Source organism: Penicillium cosmopolitanum (assembly GCF_028827165.1).
Source record: "Penicillium cosmopolitanum strain IBT 29677 chromosome Unknown utg000004l:1.0-4361866.0:1.0-4365735.0, whole genome shotgun sequence".
Taxonomy (NCBI): Eukaryota; Fungi; Ascomycota; class Eurotiomycetes; order Eurotiales; family Aspergillaceae; genus Penicillium; species Penicillium cosmopolitanum.
Genome location: NW_026622674.1, coordinates 4,029,630 through 4,047,964, shown reverse-complemented (window position 1 = coordinate 4,047,964; position 18,335 = coordinate 4,029,630). Strand labels below are relative to the sequence as shown.

Sequence of the window (18,335 nt, the reverse complement as noted above, 5' to 3'; positions counted from 1 at the left end):
TGCATTACCGTTCCTTTGCCTTCGGCGAGATAAGGCCCATGCGGGGACGCCGATCTTGGAGTCGCTGAGGGGTACGGATGTAGTCCATTTCAATTCCAACGATGCGTTGGCGAGGAGTATATGTACCTCAAGAATACCGCAGTGTTAGTTCAACCAGGCCGTAAAGGAGCACGATCCAATCTGTGTATATTGAGGGTATCATTGATAGGCGGTAGGTATTCAGTAGCAGTGTGCATGCCGGATCGACGTGGCACTGGGTCTGATAGATGGAAGATGGAGGTAGGTGGTTGGTTGGTGGTTGGTGTGGTTCATGCGGGGAAGGAAGTTCCAGGCACGAAGGGTACGTCAATACGGTACGGTACAAACAGTAGTTACTGGTAATCACAACAATACAGTATCTTATGTACCATACTGTATTGTATCGGGTTTGTAACTGCCGACCCGATCGCCCCTTTCATAGTGGGATTAGAGCTGATCCATCTGAAATCATCGAAATACGGCCAGCGTACAGTGAAACATTCACTGAATTGCTTCTAGAAGTTGACCTTACAACCTCCGCCTCACTGAGACACAATTTTCACCGGAAATAATGTCATCTACCTATACCCTAAGTCTAGAGCCGCTCCGAGTTCCTCTCTAAATATTGTGCATATTATAGGCACTTCGCCCATATCAATTCTGAGATTCAACTTCTGTGAAACGATCTAGAACATGGGGTCAGGTGCACTCTTGATCAAGCTAACGGACCTACCTGCCGTGAACCGTGAGCCGTGAACGCCGGATATCTATCTCATCAGCACTGGCCTATCACGATGACCGTGGGGTAGGACGGCTAGATCATGTATGGCCAGCATATCTTGGTACACATCCGATGCCCGCGGGCATGGAATACAGTTTTCCCCGCATTCTTCAAGATGCGAGGCTGATCCGGGCGGGGGTTTGGCTCATCTCTGCCATTCCGTTTCATTATATCAGCTATCCATTGTCCGTAGACTCCTGTAGAATGGCCATGATCGTCCTCATTTCCAAGTGAAGATCTGTTTTCACTCCCAACACTTGGAAGAAGTGCATGTCTCAGGCTGTCCATTGTATATATGGTACCGGCATGTTCGCTCCGAGTCCATTCCGTGACGTTCCGTGATGGCGGTCCGGCTAGACACGCCCATGGAAACGGTCCGTTTTGTGGAAAGAGCTGGTCAAAAGAGCCGAACTTGAAATTAGTGATCAGGCTCCTGCGATACTCATGGTAGGTTTGAGGATGTTATACAATCCAGGTACCGCCACTATTCGTGACTCGGACCATCAAGGAAGACGATGACCTTGGCCAATCTGTGCCAGATGAATATTGCTCTTATGGTGAGCCCCAGCAGAGAATGTTATTCAGCAATTCTTATCAGCAATGGACCTCCTGAGGGCAACTATCAATACAAAAGAAAGTTGATCGAAGGCATCTGGAGCTTTATGAACTTTTCCGGTCCACGCTAAGACGAACTTGTCTTGTGGATGCGAACCTCGAGATGGGAATTCTTTCCTTAAAAATTACTGGACCTGTCTTTTGATTAGTATCCTATCAAAAAGGGCACAGAGTTCCTCTGGTTGGTGCCAGTGTACAACTCAATATATCCACTAACCGTTTCGGGGAATAGTATCCCGTGGAATCGAATTGACACTTCGCTGGCATTCAAGTTCAAGTTGTTAACTAAGCCTGGCCTACTCCGTATAGCTTCGAATAATTCGAACTTGAATTGTATCCAGAATAGTTTCCTCAAAATAGCAGCTTGAAACTAGCATAACTTGAATTGAATTCACCTGAACAATCCGTCCCTACCTACCCTCCTCTCTATATCGATCAGAGCTTATCTCCCTTCCCCCTCATTCAACCCCTCATCGCATCGCATCGCATCGCATTTCGCATCGCTGGGCCAGTGGGACTGTTAGATTCACCCCCGGCCTGCCTAAATGAGGCATGCAATCCAGCCTTCTACTCAACTCACGACACAGCAACCAGGAAGCAACTGCCTGTACTCAGATCTCAGCGCGATGGCGAACATCCCCTCTTTCGGGAGGGGCTTGCGAATTTACCTGGAGCAAGATCATATAAATCAAGCAGCGGGCACGGGGCCAATTCTCTAAGATCAACAACTGGGAACAGTCACATTTACAAGATACAAAATGTCGGCATTCAAATACTACGCCAAGGCCCAGTCCACCTTCAAGCCGCCACTCATCGCGAATGAGAATGCCTTCCTCGGCGATATTAGCACCAGGTAAGCGGAAGAGGATAGTGTACTACATAGTATGCGGTATAGTGATGAGCAATGCTAACACCATCAATAGTCAGAAGGAAAACCCCGACAAGCCCATGTCCGCGGGCTTCTACCGACTAGAGAAGGGGACCCCATTGGTGTACACCTATACCTACGACGAGATGAAGATTATTCTGGAGGGCCAATTTGAAATTTCGGACGAGACGGGCCAGAAAGTGACAGCGTCACCAGGCGATGTGTTTTATTTCCCCAAGGGAGTGACGATCACTTTTTCGACTCAGACGTATGGGCTAGCGTTCTTTGTGAGTCCGAATCCGAGTGTTTGCTGATCTAGGGCTGTGGGTGGAGTCGAGCGAGTTGAGTGCTAACCGATCTCATAGACGGGCCAGCGAGCTGAGGGGCAGGTTTAGATGGCCAATCAAGCTTGGGGATGGCATCGGCAACCTTGGTAGATAAAGTCGACGAGAGCCCCGAGTCGAAGGATCCTGGGATGCGAAGATCCTTGTGAAAATTGATATTTGTTCGGGGCTATCCCAATCGGGTAGTTTGCTTACTTGCTATCAACCACGGATCCATGGGTAGGATATAACTATACGAGATACAATAACAATAACATTATGAAATATACAATATACAGCACATGGAACACCCTTGCACTAAACCAATACAATGGGACTATCTCGATAATTGGATACTCATACTGATCCTCGGAGTACAAACAGAGTCATCTCCAGTCATCTCCGAATTCCGTCAACCAAGGCAAACACCTCTCCACCCCGACCCCTCCACTAGATCAGGAACAGGATATGACCTGCAGCGCTTACCTCCGAGTCCACCGGGGTGGATCAGGTTCAGCTCGCCTCGATAAACTCAACTTCCTGGCTGCACAGCCTTAGGATGACGTGGGGGGTTAGAGTTAGTTGCTCAGGCAACAGACAGACAGGGGAGGGAAGTGGGTGTAGGAGTGGATGTGGATGGAGCTGAATCGCGCTGAAGCAAGATCCGATCGAGTGGAGCTGGACCGATCCTGTTCCGTTGGATAAATGAAGAGAGAGTGTGTGTACTCGTAGTGTACTCGTAGTGCAAGAATAGTGTGAAGTGGTGGTCAAGGGTACTCGTAAACTCCGCCCAAGTCCTGCCTGATCAAGGGGCTCCCCTCCTTCCTTCAACTTATCCTCTCTTCACTTCACTCTTCACTTCACGCTTCACTCTTCAACCTTCGACCCTTCACTTCTCACATCCCACTCATCCCCCTATCATGGCTATCGATGTCGACGGTGGTCTCCGACTGCCTAATCCCCCGCCTCTCCTACACACTCGCTCCGGCAATGAATCCTTCGATCGCCCCTCCACCCCCGCCGGCAGTGGCTACATCAGTCCAACACAAACCCCTCAGGGAAGCCCTAGTAAATCCCGGGCACCCCCTGGCGCTCTCGATCTGCCCAATGTATTCGACAAGGCCTTGAAATTGACTCCGACCTCTCCCTCCAAACCCACCCATAACCACTTCAATCATCCCATGTTTACCGATCGCGAACGCGAACGTCCGGACGACTTCAACGAGAGTGTCATCCACCAACGTCCTACGAGCCCGACCCGTCGCGCAAACAAGGAAAATACCCCTCCGACCACCCGCCTACAAAAAGAATTGGGTTCAAACCCGACCCCCGCAGCCATCTCCCGACATGAGCCTTATCAGCAACAACGGGACGACACGACCAAGCGCCAGGTTCAGTTGCGCGGGCTGACCCCGGAGGAGATGGAGAAGTTGAATCAACCCAAGGTTAAGCGCTTGGCAAATGTCACCCAACTATGTATGTTGAACGAAAGATCACTCCCTTCACAACACCCAGAACTGCCCTCCTGATACTAATCCCCGCAGACTTCCTTGACCACTACTTCGATCTCCTCAGTTACGTCCACAACCGTCAAACCCGCCATACCCAATTCAAAGCCGCCTACCCCGAGCCCCCCCCACTACCCCCAACGACGAATACGAACCCGCTCTTTTGAAATACCTGGGCCGCGAGCGCGCACATCTTCGCAAGCGTCGCACCCGTCTCCGCCAGGGCGATTTCCAGATCCTGACGCAGGTCGGCCAGGGTGGTTATGGCCAGGTATACTTGGCGCAGAAGAAGGACACGCGCGAGGTGTGTGCCTTGAAGGTGATGAGCAAGAAGCTCCTATTCAAATTAGACGAAATCCGACACATTCTCACCGAGCGCGACATTCTGACCGCGGCAAAGAGTGAATGGCTCGTCAAGCTCTTGTACGCCTTCCAAGATGACACCCAAATCTACCTGGCGATGGAGTATGTTCCAGGTGGTGATTTCCGCACTCTGCTCAACAACACCGGCGTTCTCCATAACCGCCATGCGCGCTTCTACATCGCCGAGATGTTCAGTTGTATCGATGCGCTCCACATTTTGGGTTATATTCACCGTGATCTGAAACCAGAGAACTTCCTGATCGATTCGACCGGTCATGTTAAATTGACCGATTTCGGTCTGGCGGCTGGCATGCTGAGTCCCGGAAAGATTGAGTCGATGCGCGTGAAGCTAGAAGAAGTGGGCAATACCTCAGTCCCGTTCGGCCGACCCATGGAACAGCGAACTATGGCCGAGCGCCGCCAGGGGTACCGCACCCTGCGCGAGCGCGAAGTCAACTATGCTAAGTCTATCGTCGGTTCGCCCGATTACATGGCACCGGAAGTGCTCAAGGGCGAGCAATACGATTTTACAGTCGACTATTGGAGTCTGGGCTGTATGTTATTCGAGGCGCTCGCCGGCTATCCTCCATTCGCAGGTGCGACCGTCGACGAAACATGGCAAAACCTTAAGCGTTGGCAAAAGGTCCTCCGCAAGCCAGTATACGAGGATCCGAACTATTTCCTCTCTCGCCGGACGTGGGATCTTATCACGAAATTGGTCGCAGGCAAGGAACAACGGTTCAAGAATATTAACGAGATTCACGCCCACGACTACTTCAGTGAGGTCGACTTCAATCGGCTGCGCGAGCAGCGGGCACCATTCGTACCAGAGTTGGACTCGGAGACGGATGCAGGCTACTTTGACGATTTCAGTAACGAGGCGGACATGGCCAAGTATAAGGAGGTCCATGATAAGCAGCGTGCACTCGAGGACATGGCCGACCGTGATGATAAGATGAATAAGCAATTATTTGTGGGATTTACCTTCCGGTATGTTTCATTTACCCCCAGGTCCAATCTGCTGGCATTGAAGAGTCATTTGCTAACAGAAACGGTCTATCCAGTCACCGCAAACCCGCCGTCGACAGCACTGGTGGTCGCAGTTCACCACGCAAACCGATCGCGACGGATGGCAGCTTCGGAACTATCTTCTAGTAGCCGACTCAGTCAGGCTTGTTTACTTTTAAGCCCCCTTCTGCTTCTTGTCATCTGATTCAAGCTGGCTTGGTCGATGCGTATGTGTTTAATGGCGCTTTTTACTTCTTTTCTCCATGCATTGCTATTTATTTATCCTCCTGCGGCGGCACTGGGCTCCACTGCGCTGCATTGTATTGTATTGTACCCGCAGAAGCAATGTGAAGATGAAGTCTATTCTATTCTACTCTACACTATTCAAGTTTTCGGGTTGGTCGCGGTCGTCGCAGTCGCGGGGTCTTTGATGGAGTTTAACATTGAGTGTATGATACTTACATAAACATGACTAGTCTCAGTTACAGTAATCCTTCACAAAACACATAAGCAGTAGCCCATATCAAGGTGATCTCAACAATGCTCTAATTGCACTGCGCGCACCACATTGAGTCCCTTCAATTAAATCGCTCGACTCGGGCGCCATGAAAGTCCGGCCGGAATCGCCCTTTAGCCGCAGCACTAGCATGAAAATGAAAGTGATCGCCTAGTTATCAGGAAGTTGTCTAACCATCTTCAAGATAGCAGACTCCTGATCACCAATAACAGCACGACCATTGGTCCAATCAACAGTGATAGGCTTAACAAAGCTCCCAGAGGGATCCTCCTTGAACTTCTTCAACGCTTCCTCAGCAGTCCTGGCACCACGAATCAATTCAGAAACAGCGTAAGTCTCCTTGTTACCCAGACCACCGGTGCCACTGGTCGGCGAGATGTAATCCAGGATCGAGCGCAGCTGATCGGTCGTTGGGTTGTCGGTTGTGACTTCCAATTCGAATTGGCCGCGTTGTTGCTTTGAGTGGGTGCTGTGGTCGCTGGCTTGGTCTTCGGTTGCGGAGGATGCAGCAGCAGCTGAGGCTTGCTTGAGGATGTTTAGGGTTCGGGTTGAGGGGGCGAGGTTTGGGTTGTGGAAGAGGGTGATGGGGTCGAGGGTTTTGCTCTGGTGGGTGGTTAGCTTTGTTGGCGGGTGCAATGGGAGGGGAACTTACAAAGCGAAACATTTTGATGGTTGGATGGGATTGGTAGGCAGGGGAGAGTTCAAGTTGTAAATTGGAGGTGATTGAGGAGATGAGGAGATTAGGAGAGCGGAGCAGAGGGGAAGAGGTGAAGTCGGAGTTGGAGAGTCGGGACAGCTTGGGATGATGTCATGTGCCGGGATCCCGTCTGGGTTAGTCACATGAACAATACAAGTTTGAAGTTGAATTATCGAGTCATAATTAGTAAGTTACTAGTAGTAATTGTGGGTACTCTGGGTCACTTGGCTGGGGTTTAATGTTGGCATTTTGGAATCCACTAGAAGGGCGTTGATTATGAGTATTTTTTTACTATGGTCAAGTTATATGCCAACATTGCGGAGTCCATAGTAGACTCGAGCGTTGCACCAAACACATCATTATGAATATGCTGGCGATTTTAGAGACTAGGTAATAAAGTCATAATAAATTCGAAATACGCAACTTAATTATCCGGAAAGCATACGATATTACTACTAGTACCACTATTTAGAAGTTGTGATGGAACAAATCAGGACAGAGAATTCTCGACATCCTCTTCAACTTGAAATCAACCCCCAGGGCTCTTCTCACTTTGTCTTCCAAAATTCACTTTAGACTACTTCTTGTTGCCTGAGCGCTGCTCATAATTTGCAACAGCAAGACCAGTTAGTACGATCAAGTCCCGTAGGCCACCTGCTTCAAGCCCCTGCCCTTGCGGCAAGGTATCCAGGAAAATAAACCCATCTTCATTCATAACCGCGAGAGTTGGATTTTTCTGGAGATCCCTCTTTGAACTCAGGCTCGCAGAGCTGCGCGCAGCTCTCAAGCTCACCCGACAAATATGTGTATTCTTGTTCGTTGAAAATGGCAGTTCCGGCTTTGTCTCTCCCTCCGGCCAGATCCAATCGTGGTAACGATACCACGAGATACTAGTCGTACGGGTTTGATTCAAGTCTCCAGGCCCTCCAATCTTCGACGACACGTTTCCCCACTCCCGGGCAAACTGGAAGTATTCTTGGAGCTCTTCGGTGAATCGCCAGCGTTCGCCGTTGGCTAACCTGATACAGCCCCGATACCGGAAACAACACTTGCAGCAGAGCATTGGGGGAAGATCGACATCGACAGTACCGATAATATCCTCCGAGCTGAAAGATAAGGTCGTGATATCTTCCTTTTCCAATGATACCGTGTCTTCTTCTTCTTTGTCTTCTTTCCATCGCGTGACTATCAAGTCATTTCGAGTCAACTTGGATGGGGCGGTGCCTGGTTGCGGGAGAGTGGTTCCGAAAAAGGCGGGGCTCCAGACGTTGTACATTGGATAATTTCCTTCTTCTTTCCACGTGTCTGTTTGGGTTATCTGGGATTGCAGACTCGGCTCCGACGTGAAGAGAGAAGCGATGGTCTGCTTGAAGGTCCAAGGTTCGGGCCAGATATGGAGCATTTCTATCGATTTGGGTTGCAATGACTCTGAAGGTACTGCCTTAGAGGCCATGCTGGCGCTGTCAAAGTAAGTTATTAAGAGTCTGGCTGCCTGGGGCGGCTGGGGCGATCTTACTCAGGTGTGGTATGTCTATTTTCCAAAGTCTCCATCTTCGGCATGGAACAATATTGCCGATTTAGGAAGGGGGGAATTCCTAGGACTATAGGAAATGTAGAGATTTGGAAACGGGTTCGTTGAGAAATCCTATGTTGATGACGGCCTGTTGGGGTTATGTCTAAGTCTTATATTGACTAGCGCTGAGGTCGGTGGGCGTGCCTAAGCCTCAGGCAGCTCCAGGCGGCAGCCACTTCTTCTATTTCTTACATGCTCACCTCTGCGGCCACGTCTCATCAGTGACTGGTACGTCTAGCCAAAGTAATAAACTCATTTCAATTCGTCTGAGGAAACTCATCTAGAGCGCAGGAACACCTTGGCATACCCAGTGTTGAGAGGATGGCAATCACCAACCTCAATCAGCTTCGATGTATTCGGCCGTTCAAATTTCACGAGCACCGGCGGTTAATAGCACCTGTACTATCGTTATGCGCCCCCCTGATTCAGCAGCCTGCAGTGCGCTGCCATATCTACCACCTTGGGCATTGACATCAGCATGGGCATCTAGGAGTATTTGGACTATTTCGATATCCCCATAAAAAGAAGCAATTTGTAGAGCACTAGCATATGTGGCACATTGGGAATTGACATCTGCACCAGCGTCAAGTAGTATTTTAACAACTTTGATATCTCCATTGAAAGCGGAGGCTTGCAGAGCATTTCCATATCGACCACCTTGGGCATTGACATCCGCATGGGCATCTAGTAGTATTTGAACTACTTTTGTATCTCCATTGAAAGCGGAGGCTTGGAGAGCGTTGCCATATCGACCACCTTGGGCATTGACATCCGCATGGGCATCTAGTAGTATTTGGACTACTTTGATATTTCTATGCCTTGCAGCAGCTTGGAGAGCATTGCCATATTTACCACCTTGGGCATTGACATTGGCAGAGGTATCTAGTAGTAGCTGGACCACTTTGATATTTCCCTGCCTCGCAGCAGCTTGTAGAGCATTGCCATATTCGCCACCTCGGGCATTGACATCGGCCCCGGCATCTAGTAGTAGTTGAACTGCTTCAATATTTCCATAATAAGTAGCAGCTTGTAGAGCGTTGCCAAAAAGCCCACCTTGGGTATTGACATCCGCTCCCGCTTCGAGTAACATTGTCACCACCGCATGATGACCATTTTCTGAAGCTGCATGAAGCGCGCTTCCCTCATCATGCGCCGCCTGGTCGAGATTTACTCCCCCGGTTAGGAGCCATTCGACAAATTCCAAATTTCCATTTTCGGCCGCCTCTATCAATGGCGTTTTTCCAGATTTGGTGTTTTTTACCCCACAGTCTGCTCCATTCTGTCGCAGGATCTTTGCCACTGTTATATGACCACGTCGAGCAGCGAAATGAAACGCCGTATTTCCGTCGCTGTCTTCGGACCCCAGATCGTTGCTGTTTGAGGCCAGCCATTCTATGACATCGACTAGATTGTATAATGCAGCCACGTGTGAAAGTTTGGTGCCGAGCGGCGGGAATGTGTCTTGGGATGTACTTTCTTCGCTAAAGCAGCGATGGATGCTGAGCCATCTGTCGAAGAGCCGCTGAAGGGTATCAATTTCATTATTAAGCACGTCGATTCGCGATTCGGCACTTTTTTCCGCATGAATGAAAAGGTTCTCGGTGGCATATGCAAGAAACGGGTAGCTCTGAATCAATTGCTTTTTCGTCAATTTTCGGGGCGTATTTGACGTGGCGAAATAAACCAGACAAGACCTATAAAGAGTTGCTTGAAATTTCGAGAAAGGCGCCGTGTCACATTCAAGTGATGAACTTTTGTCGGCTGACAGATGCAAAAGCTCCAATCCTTTGTTGGATAGAAAATCATTAACCGACTGGTGAACCACTTGAACTAACTGCAAGGGCCCGTCAAACCCCCATGCTGAGTTATCACTCTTCTCCTGGCCAGAAACAACCTCAACTAGGCCACCAGAAAGGGCTTTGAGTTTCCGCTTCATGCGCTTGTCACTGTCGACAAATCCCTCAACCTTCTCCCATGGTTTTGGTGAAAGCAATATCTTGGTATTCTCCGCTACCAAGGCGTACCGGACTTCAGTCAACGTCAAAGACCGCTCAGCAAAGCACAGCCATTGAAATAACAGGAACGACTGTCCACGATTCCTCTCATCTATCACATTGTTGAGAATGTATGTATACACCTCCTCTAGATCAGCCGGGACCTCATTTAACCAGGAGCTGACTTCATCCAACGAATCCCCGTCAAGGACTCGCTGTTGAAGAAGAGGCAGCATGATGTGGACCCATTGGAATACACCATTTGCTCTTCCTGTCAGTTCCTTCATAAGTTCCTCTTTCATGGTTTCAGTGATATCTTCTTCATTTTCCATATCAGCAAGAACGTCGTCGATGTATGTCGCAATATCCCTCCGATTATGATCTTCGACGCAGATTTCCACAGCCTGGGGGCTTGCTATGATGGGATAGTGTCGGCACGAGATGCAGATCTGAACAGACACCTTCTCCTTTTCAGCACGAGTACTGAGTCGATGGAAATATGCTGCCAGCTGCGGGGCGGACTCGGCCCCTGTCTCATCCAGAGCATCCACAAAGACTCTCACTTGCTTTTGATTTGCCGATGTGAGAATAGCACTTGTCAGTAGCTCTTCCAGTGTTTTCTGTGGCCATTTGTGTTCATCGTTATGTCCGAACAGCCGACATCGTTTTTCATAAGCCTCGCGGACGGCACAGCGCACAGTTTCGTCTGAGGCATATATCTGGTTGAGCAAAGACCTGAACATACCAAGTGGTGTTCTCTGTAGCTCAGTGCCTCGAGCCGTAAAGAAAAAATCGAGTTGAATGGCCCCACGTTGATCATTTTCCGGAAATTTCTCGAGCTTTTCATAGAGGAATGCCATCAAGGTCGATTTGCCTGCACCCGGCTTGCCTTTGACCCAAAGTAAGCCATGACGACTGCCCATCCAGGTCTTGTACTCTTCCATTTCCAGAATCCATTCGCAGGTGCTGGCATGACATTGCTCAATGTTATCTCTCCGGTCTAACATTTGAGGAAATGCCAGGGATTTGAGAATCACTATCAGGATAGTCAATGGTAGTCCCTCTTAATCGCAAGGATATATAGATACCATTGTCTTTATCTTGCTGTGAAGCTTCTGATTGAGCTAGTCAAAGACCAAAAAGCCGACTGTCAACCAATAAAGTGCGGTCGAGAAGGGCCTTTCTGAGACATACCGGGAGAGTTAAAGTTAATGGTACCGCCGTGGTTACTTCCCAGTTGCAGAGAGGAGAGGGCATTTCCAAAGGACATTGACATGGAATCCATTGCTGATGAACGGTCTATCCCGTGATACTGTCATGGGAGAGTGAAAGTCCTAGCCCCCACATACAGTTGCAATACAATTTTCGGCTCTCAACCCGCCATCAGGTGATCGTCAGCCGCTACTCACTTTGACACCAAATGGTCCTTTATTTTGAGAGCAGTAAGCCTCATGATTTAAATCTGCATTTTTAACCCAGGATAGGACTTGTGTGAAGAAATCATATTGCGCGTACCGTCTTCAATGCGCTTTCTTGCTCCCTGATACTCGGGGACGGCACAAAACGAATTCGCGATCTATAATCCAGAGAAATTGGAATACTATATCATATCCAAACTTCCGGAGCAACAGATAGCTAGATAATAATTATTTCTTTCCTTGTTTATAGCTATGGGGATGGTAATCAAATTTGATGGTTGAAGGGGCAATGCAAGTAAGTGGGCTCTAATTTTGCTCACCTGGGCATGCTTAGGACGGTCTACCTAATCACACAAGACAATATTACCCTAATGTTTTCCCGGAGCAAAAGCTAAATCTCATACTAAGCGTATCCTATGCAAATCTACTCTCATGACAGTGAAACACAGGAGCAGAACTCTAAAGGTTAAAATGGAAGCTGCCTACTTTAGAGTTAAAGTAATGGGTCCGAAACATCAGAACTCTTTGACGAAAGCTTAATGTATAATATTGCAAGAAAAGGATCCGGGTCAGTAAGGGAGCATAGGCTTCCAAAGGTTGGGCTATTAGGTTTTACAACCAGTTTCATTTTGACCAAACTAAGTCACTCACTATTTGGCATCGCAGCTCCTTGGATTTTTCGACTTGTAAGGTAGCTTGTTTCATAAAAAAAAAGAAAACCAATAATGTAAACAAAATAAACATTGCCGACTAATGAAAGACAAATAAAGGCTCTCTATGACAACGTTAGAAACAAAGATATCAAGAACTGTAGTACAAAGTCTTCGCTATTTTCAGTCCATCTCCATCCATTCCGACAGGTGGCACCCAGTAACACCGATAATAAACCGAGCAATTCACCCATTTATCCCCAACGGCCGACTCAGAGAAAAGCGCTTAAACAATCACACGATTGGATTTCCCCGCCCCGTGCCGGATCGCCCCTGTGTGCGATATTTCGAGGGCCGGCGCTTAGAGACACGGGAGAACATGTTCGTCCCGCCGCCCGATCCCACGTTCATGCATGCGTTGAACCCTGAAAAACAAAGGCGAAGTGACATAAATAGACCCCCATTCTCAACCCACATAAATGATGTTGTTTTTCGCGCCGCACTGTTTCAAATACTTTGGTACTGTTTTAGCAGCAATGCCCTTGATTGGGGGTACCGCCGATTTGAAGGTGGGGGGGGGCCGCTTCGGCGCATCTTTGACAGTCACGGCGCTAAAGTGAGGTCTCCATCGCGGTATACTTGAAAAGATCTTTCCTTTCTATTTTGAAGATGCACTTTTCTATTTTCTAACGTTCATCCACTTTCTTTACCTTTGAATTCTCATTGTCTTCTTTTCTTTCTCTTCAAGTTGCTCTATATACACCGGGCATACATTTTCATTCGTTCATACCGACTTGTTGTTGAAGCTTTGAGCATGGCGTTGCATTTCAGATCCGCCGACAATGATTACAGTCAAGTCTTCGTAACCTTGAGGGATTGGCTTCAAGCCGATTCCCCTGCGCCTTCTGGTGAAATCGCAAATAAGATTGATGCTTACCATGCCAAGTCCTTCGAGGAGGAGAAGCAACTCCCGAAAGAAGAGAAGGAAGGCGTGGAGCTGGATCCTGATGGGTGCTATGGGCCATTGTGGGAGATATGGATAGCTTTCATCGTGATTGTGGAACAGGTTCCACACAATCATGCTGCTCAAGATAAACTGGTCGATGTTATAAATGGACTGAAGGACTTGGCGGGTCGGAAGGTCGAGCTTGAAGGGGTATGTATGAACCAAATCAAGCCAAAAAAGAGAGAGGGTATATCAAAATCCAAGTATAACTAACAGATTCTTTGATCTCATTTCCAGGCCGATTTAGATGTTTGGAAAGCACTGCCTATATTCGATAGCTGCGTACGCGATTACTATCAACGTATGTCTACGGCCACTCGGTCTAAATTCCATTGATATCCCTTTGGATTATATTCTCAACATACTAATTTCGTTATATATTCAGCAAATCTAAATACGGAAAAGTCCGTGTCACCCGAAACGGCTCAAAAGTGGCGCAACGTAACATCATTCGTGGCACGCTGTTGGCAAACTGGCTTTTTCAACGCGTCCCCCCAGGCGTTATACTTACTGCGCGCCACACTCGAGCAGCCGGTCAAGGACACATCGGCCTTGGAGCAAATCCTTCCCATAGCATCAGAATGGATTATACATAGCCGTGCTGCTCTTCACGAAAGTGTCCAGTCAGGACACGGCCCGGAGGAAATTCAAGGGCAGAGTGCTGGCACACTCTACCAGGGGCCAAATAAGCTCTGTAACGAGAGATGGGGGTTCTGGAAAGGTCGATTTGAAGAAGTTGCCGGCCAACTTCAGGGAGATATCAAGGAATTAGCCTTGCATTGTGCATCGGAGATGGGGAGCATTTCTAACTAGGAGTTTTTGTTTTGTATTTTGTATCTTGGGACTTTGTCTTCGCCATGTCATTTAGTGCCTGTCAATGAATCCGAAATCGATAAAATATTATTAGAAGGGCTCCAAGGAGGTCGAAGGACGGTGGATCATACATGCCGTAGCATGCAACTTGGAGCATACTAGCAAATCAGGTACTGAGCGAGAATTCAGATGCACACTACGAATAAATGAATACGATAGATATTATCAATGCAAACAAATGCTTCATATCACAAAGCGGCAAAGCCGCGCTCCCAATAGATCAGGCCTGAAAACCCGAGTGGTCTAGTAATACATCCAGCGTCAAAAGGTTAATCACGCAGAACCGTCTTCCTTTACTCTTCCTCCTCCGACTCATACGCGAACTCGTCTGGAACCGGCGCATCCTCGACACCCTCCTCATCCTCATCCACAGCGGTCAGAACACCGGCAGCGGCAGAGGCACCACCAGCACCGCTCAGACCGGACAGAGCTGCGCGCGCGTCAGCCCGTTGAGGGGTCTGGAGAGCTGCAGTTCCGATAGCCGCTTGCAGGCGGTCTTGGAGTGTTTCCGTTGGGTGAGCAGGTTGGCGGGTCTCCTTGCTGGCCTTGAGTTCAACAACTTCGCGGGGCTCGTCGGGTTGCTTGTCGAGAACGACGACAACGCCACCGGTGGGCTAAAGAAAACGAGTTAGTAAATATGATATGCATGATGGGACGTAATTGAAACTTACCCTCTTGACTGGCTCGTACCGCGGGTCGGGGAATGTGAGGTATTTGAGTTGGGCGGGTAGTACGCGAGACATGTTATCCAGCTCATAGCCCACCTTCTCCCGCTCCAACTTCTTCTTCTGCCCTTCGCCAGTACCCTTCTCTCCCTCCTTGCTTTCCTCTCCTTCGGCCTTGGGGGCCTCATCAGTCTCCATCTTCTCTGGTAGTTGGTCGGAAACCTTGGGAGTGGTTGGCGTTTGGTCGATGTCCATGCTCTCACGGCGGGCTTGCTTCTCTCGTCTTTGAGCACGGCGCTTGGCTTGAGCTGTTGTTGAAAGCACTGCGGTCTTGACCTTCTCCGGAGTCTCCTCTGTCTTCACTTGCTGCTCAGGTGGGTAGTCGAACAGGCTGGGGCGTGTGTTGCTGTGGAACTTGAACTCCGGAACCTCCAACTTCTGGTCCACACCGATCACAGATGTGGGCGCAAAGCTGAGGGAGAGGAAGTGAGTGAGAGGGAACCAGTACCAGTACTGGACGAAGACGGCAGCACCAACGATACCGGGCATGTTCAGGTTGCCGGTCTGGGTCTGCAGGCTGATGGTGCAGTTGCGACCACCGGCATCGATGATACCCAGAGCGACGGCACAGCCGAACTTGGCCATGGCATCCTCGTGGCGGTCACCAAGCATCTTCATCATGGCCTTGCGCAGGCTAGTCACACGGGGGGTTCATCGCCTCATTCTGCTGGGCAAGAACCATGGCCAGGGCGATCAAAGCACCCTGTCGAACAAAGTCCGTTGAGTCCTTGAGCATAGGCTCCAGGAGATCAATAGCCTCGTCCAGACCGGTTCCGGCGCAGGAGATACCCAGAGCCATGGCAGCACCATAACGGACGTGAGGGTTGTAGGATTCCGACAGCAACTCCACCATGCGAGGAACGCTCTGGTGCTTGCGGAACAGAATGAAACCCAAGCTAAGAACAGCGATGCGGCGAACATCATCGTTGACATCACTAACGGCAACGTGAAGAAGCTTGCGGACCGCCTTGTTGCTGCCACTGCCACAGTAGGCCAGGGCAATAGCCATGATACCACCGTAGCGGAGAGTTGGGTCAGGATCACCGAGAAGACCGTTGATCAGCTCATCGGCAGCTTCTTGGCGTCCGTACATGATCAAGGCCATACCCATAGCCAGACCCCGCACAATCTTCTCGTGCTGAGTGTCGTGGGCGTACTGGATCATGTCTTCCAGCGCCTTCATGTTGCCAGTGCCCAACATGACAAGACCCATGGAAAGACCGACAGCCTCACCGTTCAGAGCAGAGTCTGTGTAAAGAACGTTGCGGAGATCTTCGTAGATACCCTCGTCACCGGTGGCCATACCAGCAACACCCAGGCCCAAAGCTCCACCATGCTGAACGACCTCTTCGGTAGCCTTCTTGAAGTGGTCGCGGATAAGGTCGACCGCCATGCCACCGTGATTGGCGTAGATCAGACCGAAGGCGTACAAGGAACCACCCTGGCTGTAAACTGAGCCTGAGCCTCCTCCAACACCAGCGATGTGCTCCCGGGGAAGGTAGGGCTGCAAAAGCTTCTGGCCCTGGCTCAAGTTGCCACGGTGAATGACACCCAGAGCAGCAGTCGCCGTGAATTTGGACCAGTTGACAGCCTTGCCAAGCCACTCCAGGTTGTCACGGAAGAACTTGTCGTGAGTGGTTCCGGCGTGCATAAAAGCGTTGGACAGGGTGACGGCCGTATGGAAAATAGAATTGCGAGCCTCCAGGCTGTCTCGGATCTTATTCAAAATGGAAATGTCGGCCTTGTTGTTTCGGTAGAGGAACTCCAAGTTCAACTGAATGGTCTTTTTACCATCCAAGATGGCGAGAATACTCTTGAAGGCGGTTTGAGCATCGTCCAAGTCATCTCCCTGGCCACCCGACGGCCGAGACGAGCTGTCTTGGTCTTCGAGTAACGCATCGGACTCCTTGGGCTCTCCTTCCTCGGGCTTATCCTCAGCTTCGTCCTCGGGCACGAGCTCGGAGATCTCCTGGCGGACCTTTTGAAGGAACTCTTGAGTGCTGTTATCGTAGAGATCGAAGGAAATTTGGTAGGCCACCGCCAGAGATCGTGCATCGCCCTTCTCGACGAGTTGGCGAAGAATGACGGACGCCATCGAATGTTCGTTCAGGTAAACGACACATTTAGCAATCGAGAAGTAGTCGGGTGCCGGGATTTCGTTAAGGAGTTCGAGAATGAGTTTCAGAATCTGAAAAGTAGCTTGTCAGCGAATGCGAGTCAAAATATTACCTTAGACGCAGACGTACCTCGCTGCGGAATTCCCGTTCCTGGACAATTCCCATGCAGATATCCAAAACGTATTCCATCAGCTCCTCACTTCGGCGAGATTCACCTTGCTGCTTCTTCTCATCAGCGCTGGCTCGGAGGATGGCCATGCGAAGCACGTCCAAGCTCTTTGCCTCAATGGCGATACCGATCACTTGGCGATAGCGCTTTTGACGGAAGCACTCCTCGAACAATCGCTCGATAACAGTCTGAAGTTGACCCTGAACACCACGCTTCAGAACCAGAGAGGTCTCCTCATGTTGAACGCTTGTGTCGTCGCCACCGGGGTGGGCCGCGTCAATTCCGGGGACTTCCTGGCGTGAGAGAAGGGACTTGGAAGGCAGGGCGGATTTGGAGAATGGTGTGATGGGGGAGGTGAGGCTTGCGGATGTGCTGGTAGCGCCATCGCCGGACGCGGGAAACTGGGTGTTGAGGTTGGCGGCTTGGTCACCACCGCTGGGTCGTTGGGCGGCTGAGAGAGAGATGAAAGTATCGACGCATTTGGCTGTAGTGGGACGCACAGTGTCAGTTGATGCGAGCATATGGATATGAATCTGATGGAAAGTCTCCCAACATACCGATAATTGTCTCCTCGTACTCGCCACCGCTGTCGAGCTGGAACAGCTTTCCTGCACCGAGGGCGAGGACCATACTCTCATTATATTCCTGCAGATGATAATATACCTTGGAGGCGACCAAAGCTGCTAGTCCACGTTCGGGGAATGATTCATCTTCGTAAAGGGCCTCACTGGATGGACTGCATCAGCGGTGCCCGACGGAATGGACATAAAGAGAAGACGGCCGGTAAAGACGCGCCTGCATCGGCAAAACGATACTGAGCTCTGATGGATGAGCGAAAGGGACGGACTTACATCTCAGGAACAGCATTCACAACCTCTGTCCATAACAGATCGATCTGAGAATCTAATGACTTCAAGGCGAAGACCTTGAGCTCTGGGTCGGGTTCCGATAGAAAGCCGACCAGACCGGCGGCCGAAACGAGTCCGACCATCTTTATTGTGATAGACGACGTGCGTCAAGTAGATTGATGGGAAGCTGTCGAGCTTGATTGGTGATGTTGTAGGTGTGACGAAGCAACGTCAACGGGAAGGGAGCTTGGGGAACGAGCGAGC

At 49.8% G+C, this 18,335-nt stretch overlaps 7 protein-coding genes across 7 annotated transcripts; 3 read left to right on the top strand and 4 right to left on the bottom strand.

Annotated features, from left to right (window-relative positions):
- Window positions 1–2,172: 2,172 nt before the first annotated feature.
- N7509_002931 (cupin domain-containing protein) lies at window positions 2,173–2,596 on the top strand (the record flags this gene model as incomplete). The annotated part of the gene is made up of 2 exons (XM_056627568.1): window positions 2,173–2,267; window positions 2,338–2,596. The coding sequence occupies 2 exons, from the start codon at window positions 2,173–2,175 to the stop codon at window positions 2,594–2,596; spliced, it is 354 nt and encodes a 117-aa protein (XP_056493363.1).
- Window positions 2,597–3,525: 929 nt separating this feature from the next.
- On the top strand, window positions 3,526–5,631 carry N7509_002930 (putative serine/threonine protein kinase; the record flags this gene model as incomplete). The annotated part of the gene is made up of 4 exons (XM_056627567.1): window positions 3,526–4,081; window positions 4,150–4,194; window positions 4,236–5,466; window positions 5,541–5,631. The coding sequence occupies 4 exons, from the start codon at window positions 3,526–3,528 to the stop codon at window positions 5,629–5,631; spliced, it is 1,923 nt and encodes a 640-aa protein (XP_056493362.1).
- A 520-nt stretch (window positions 5,632–6,151) lies between these two features.
- On the bottom strand, window positions 6,152–6,665 carry N7509_002929 (uncharacterized protein; the record flags this gene model as incomplete). The annotated part of the gene is made up of 2 exons (XM_056627566.1): window positions 6,152–6,604; window positions 6,654–6,665. The coding sequence occupies 2 exons, from the start codon at window positions 6,663–6,665 to the stop codon at window positions 6,152–6,154; spliced, it is 465 nt and encodes a 154-aa protein (XP_056493361.1).
- A 610-nt stretch (window positions 6,666–7,275) lies between these two features.
- N7509_002928 (uncharacterized protein) lies at window positions 7,276–8,100 on the bottom strand (the record flags this gene model as incomplete). The annotated part of the gene is made up of 1 exon (XM_056627565.1): window positions 7,276–8,100. The coding sequence occupies one exon, from the start codon at window positions 8,098–8,100 to the stop codon at window positions 7,276–7,278; it is 825 nt and encodes a 274-aa protein (XP_056493360.1).
- Window positions 8,101–8,635: 535 nt separating this feature from the next.
- N7509_002927 (ankyrin repeat domain-containing protein) lies at window positions 8,636–11,550 on the bottom strand (the record flags this gene model as incomplete). The annotated part of the gene is made up of 2 exons (XM_056627564.1): window positions 8,636–11,301; window positions 11,460–11,550. 2 exons carry the CDS (start codon window positions 11,548–11,550, stop codon window positions 8,636–8,638), a joined length of 2,757 nt encoding a protein of 918 aa, XP_056493359.1.
- Window positions 11,551–13,147: 1,597 nt separating this feature from the next.
- Window positions 13,148–14,152, top strand: N7509_002926 (DUF3632 domain-containing protein; the record flags this gene model as incomplete). The annotated part of the gene is made up of 3 exons (XM_056627563.1): window positions 13,148–13,489; window positions 13,577–13,640; window positions 13,725–14,152. 3 exons carry the CDS (start codon window positions 13,148–13,150, stop codon window positions 14,150–14,152), a joined length of 834 nt encoding a protein of 277 aa, XP_056493358.1.
- Window positions 14,153–14,505: 353 nt separating this feature from the next.
- Window positions 14,506–18,214, bottom strand: N7509_002925 (proteasome regulatory particle base subunit RPN2; the record flags this gene model as incomplete). The annotated part of the gene is made up of 6 exons (XM_056627562.1): window positions 14,506–14,826; window positions 14,884–15,561; window positions 15,617–17,125; window positions 17,184–17,707; window positions 17,781–17,950; window positions 18,075–18,214. The coding sequence occupies 6 exons, from the start codon at window positions 18,212–18,214 to the stop codon at window positions 14,506–14,508; spliced, it is 3,342 nt and encodes a 1,113-aa protein (XP_056493357.1).
- Window positions 18,215–18,335: the final 121 nt, after the last annotated feature.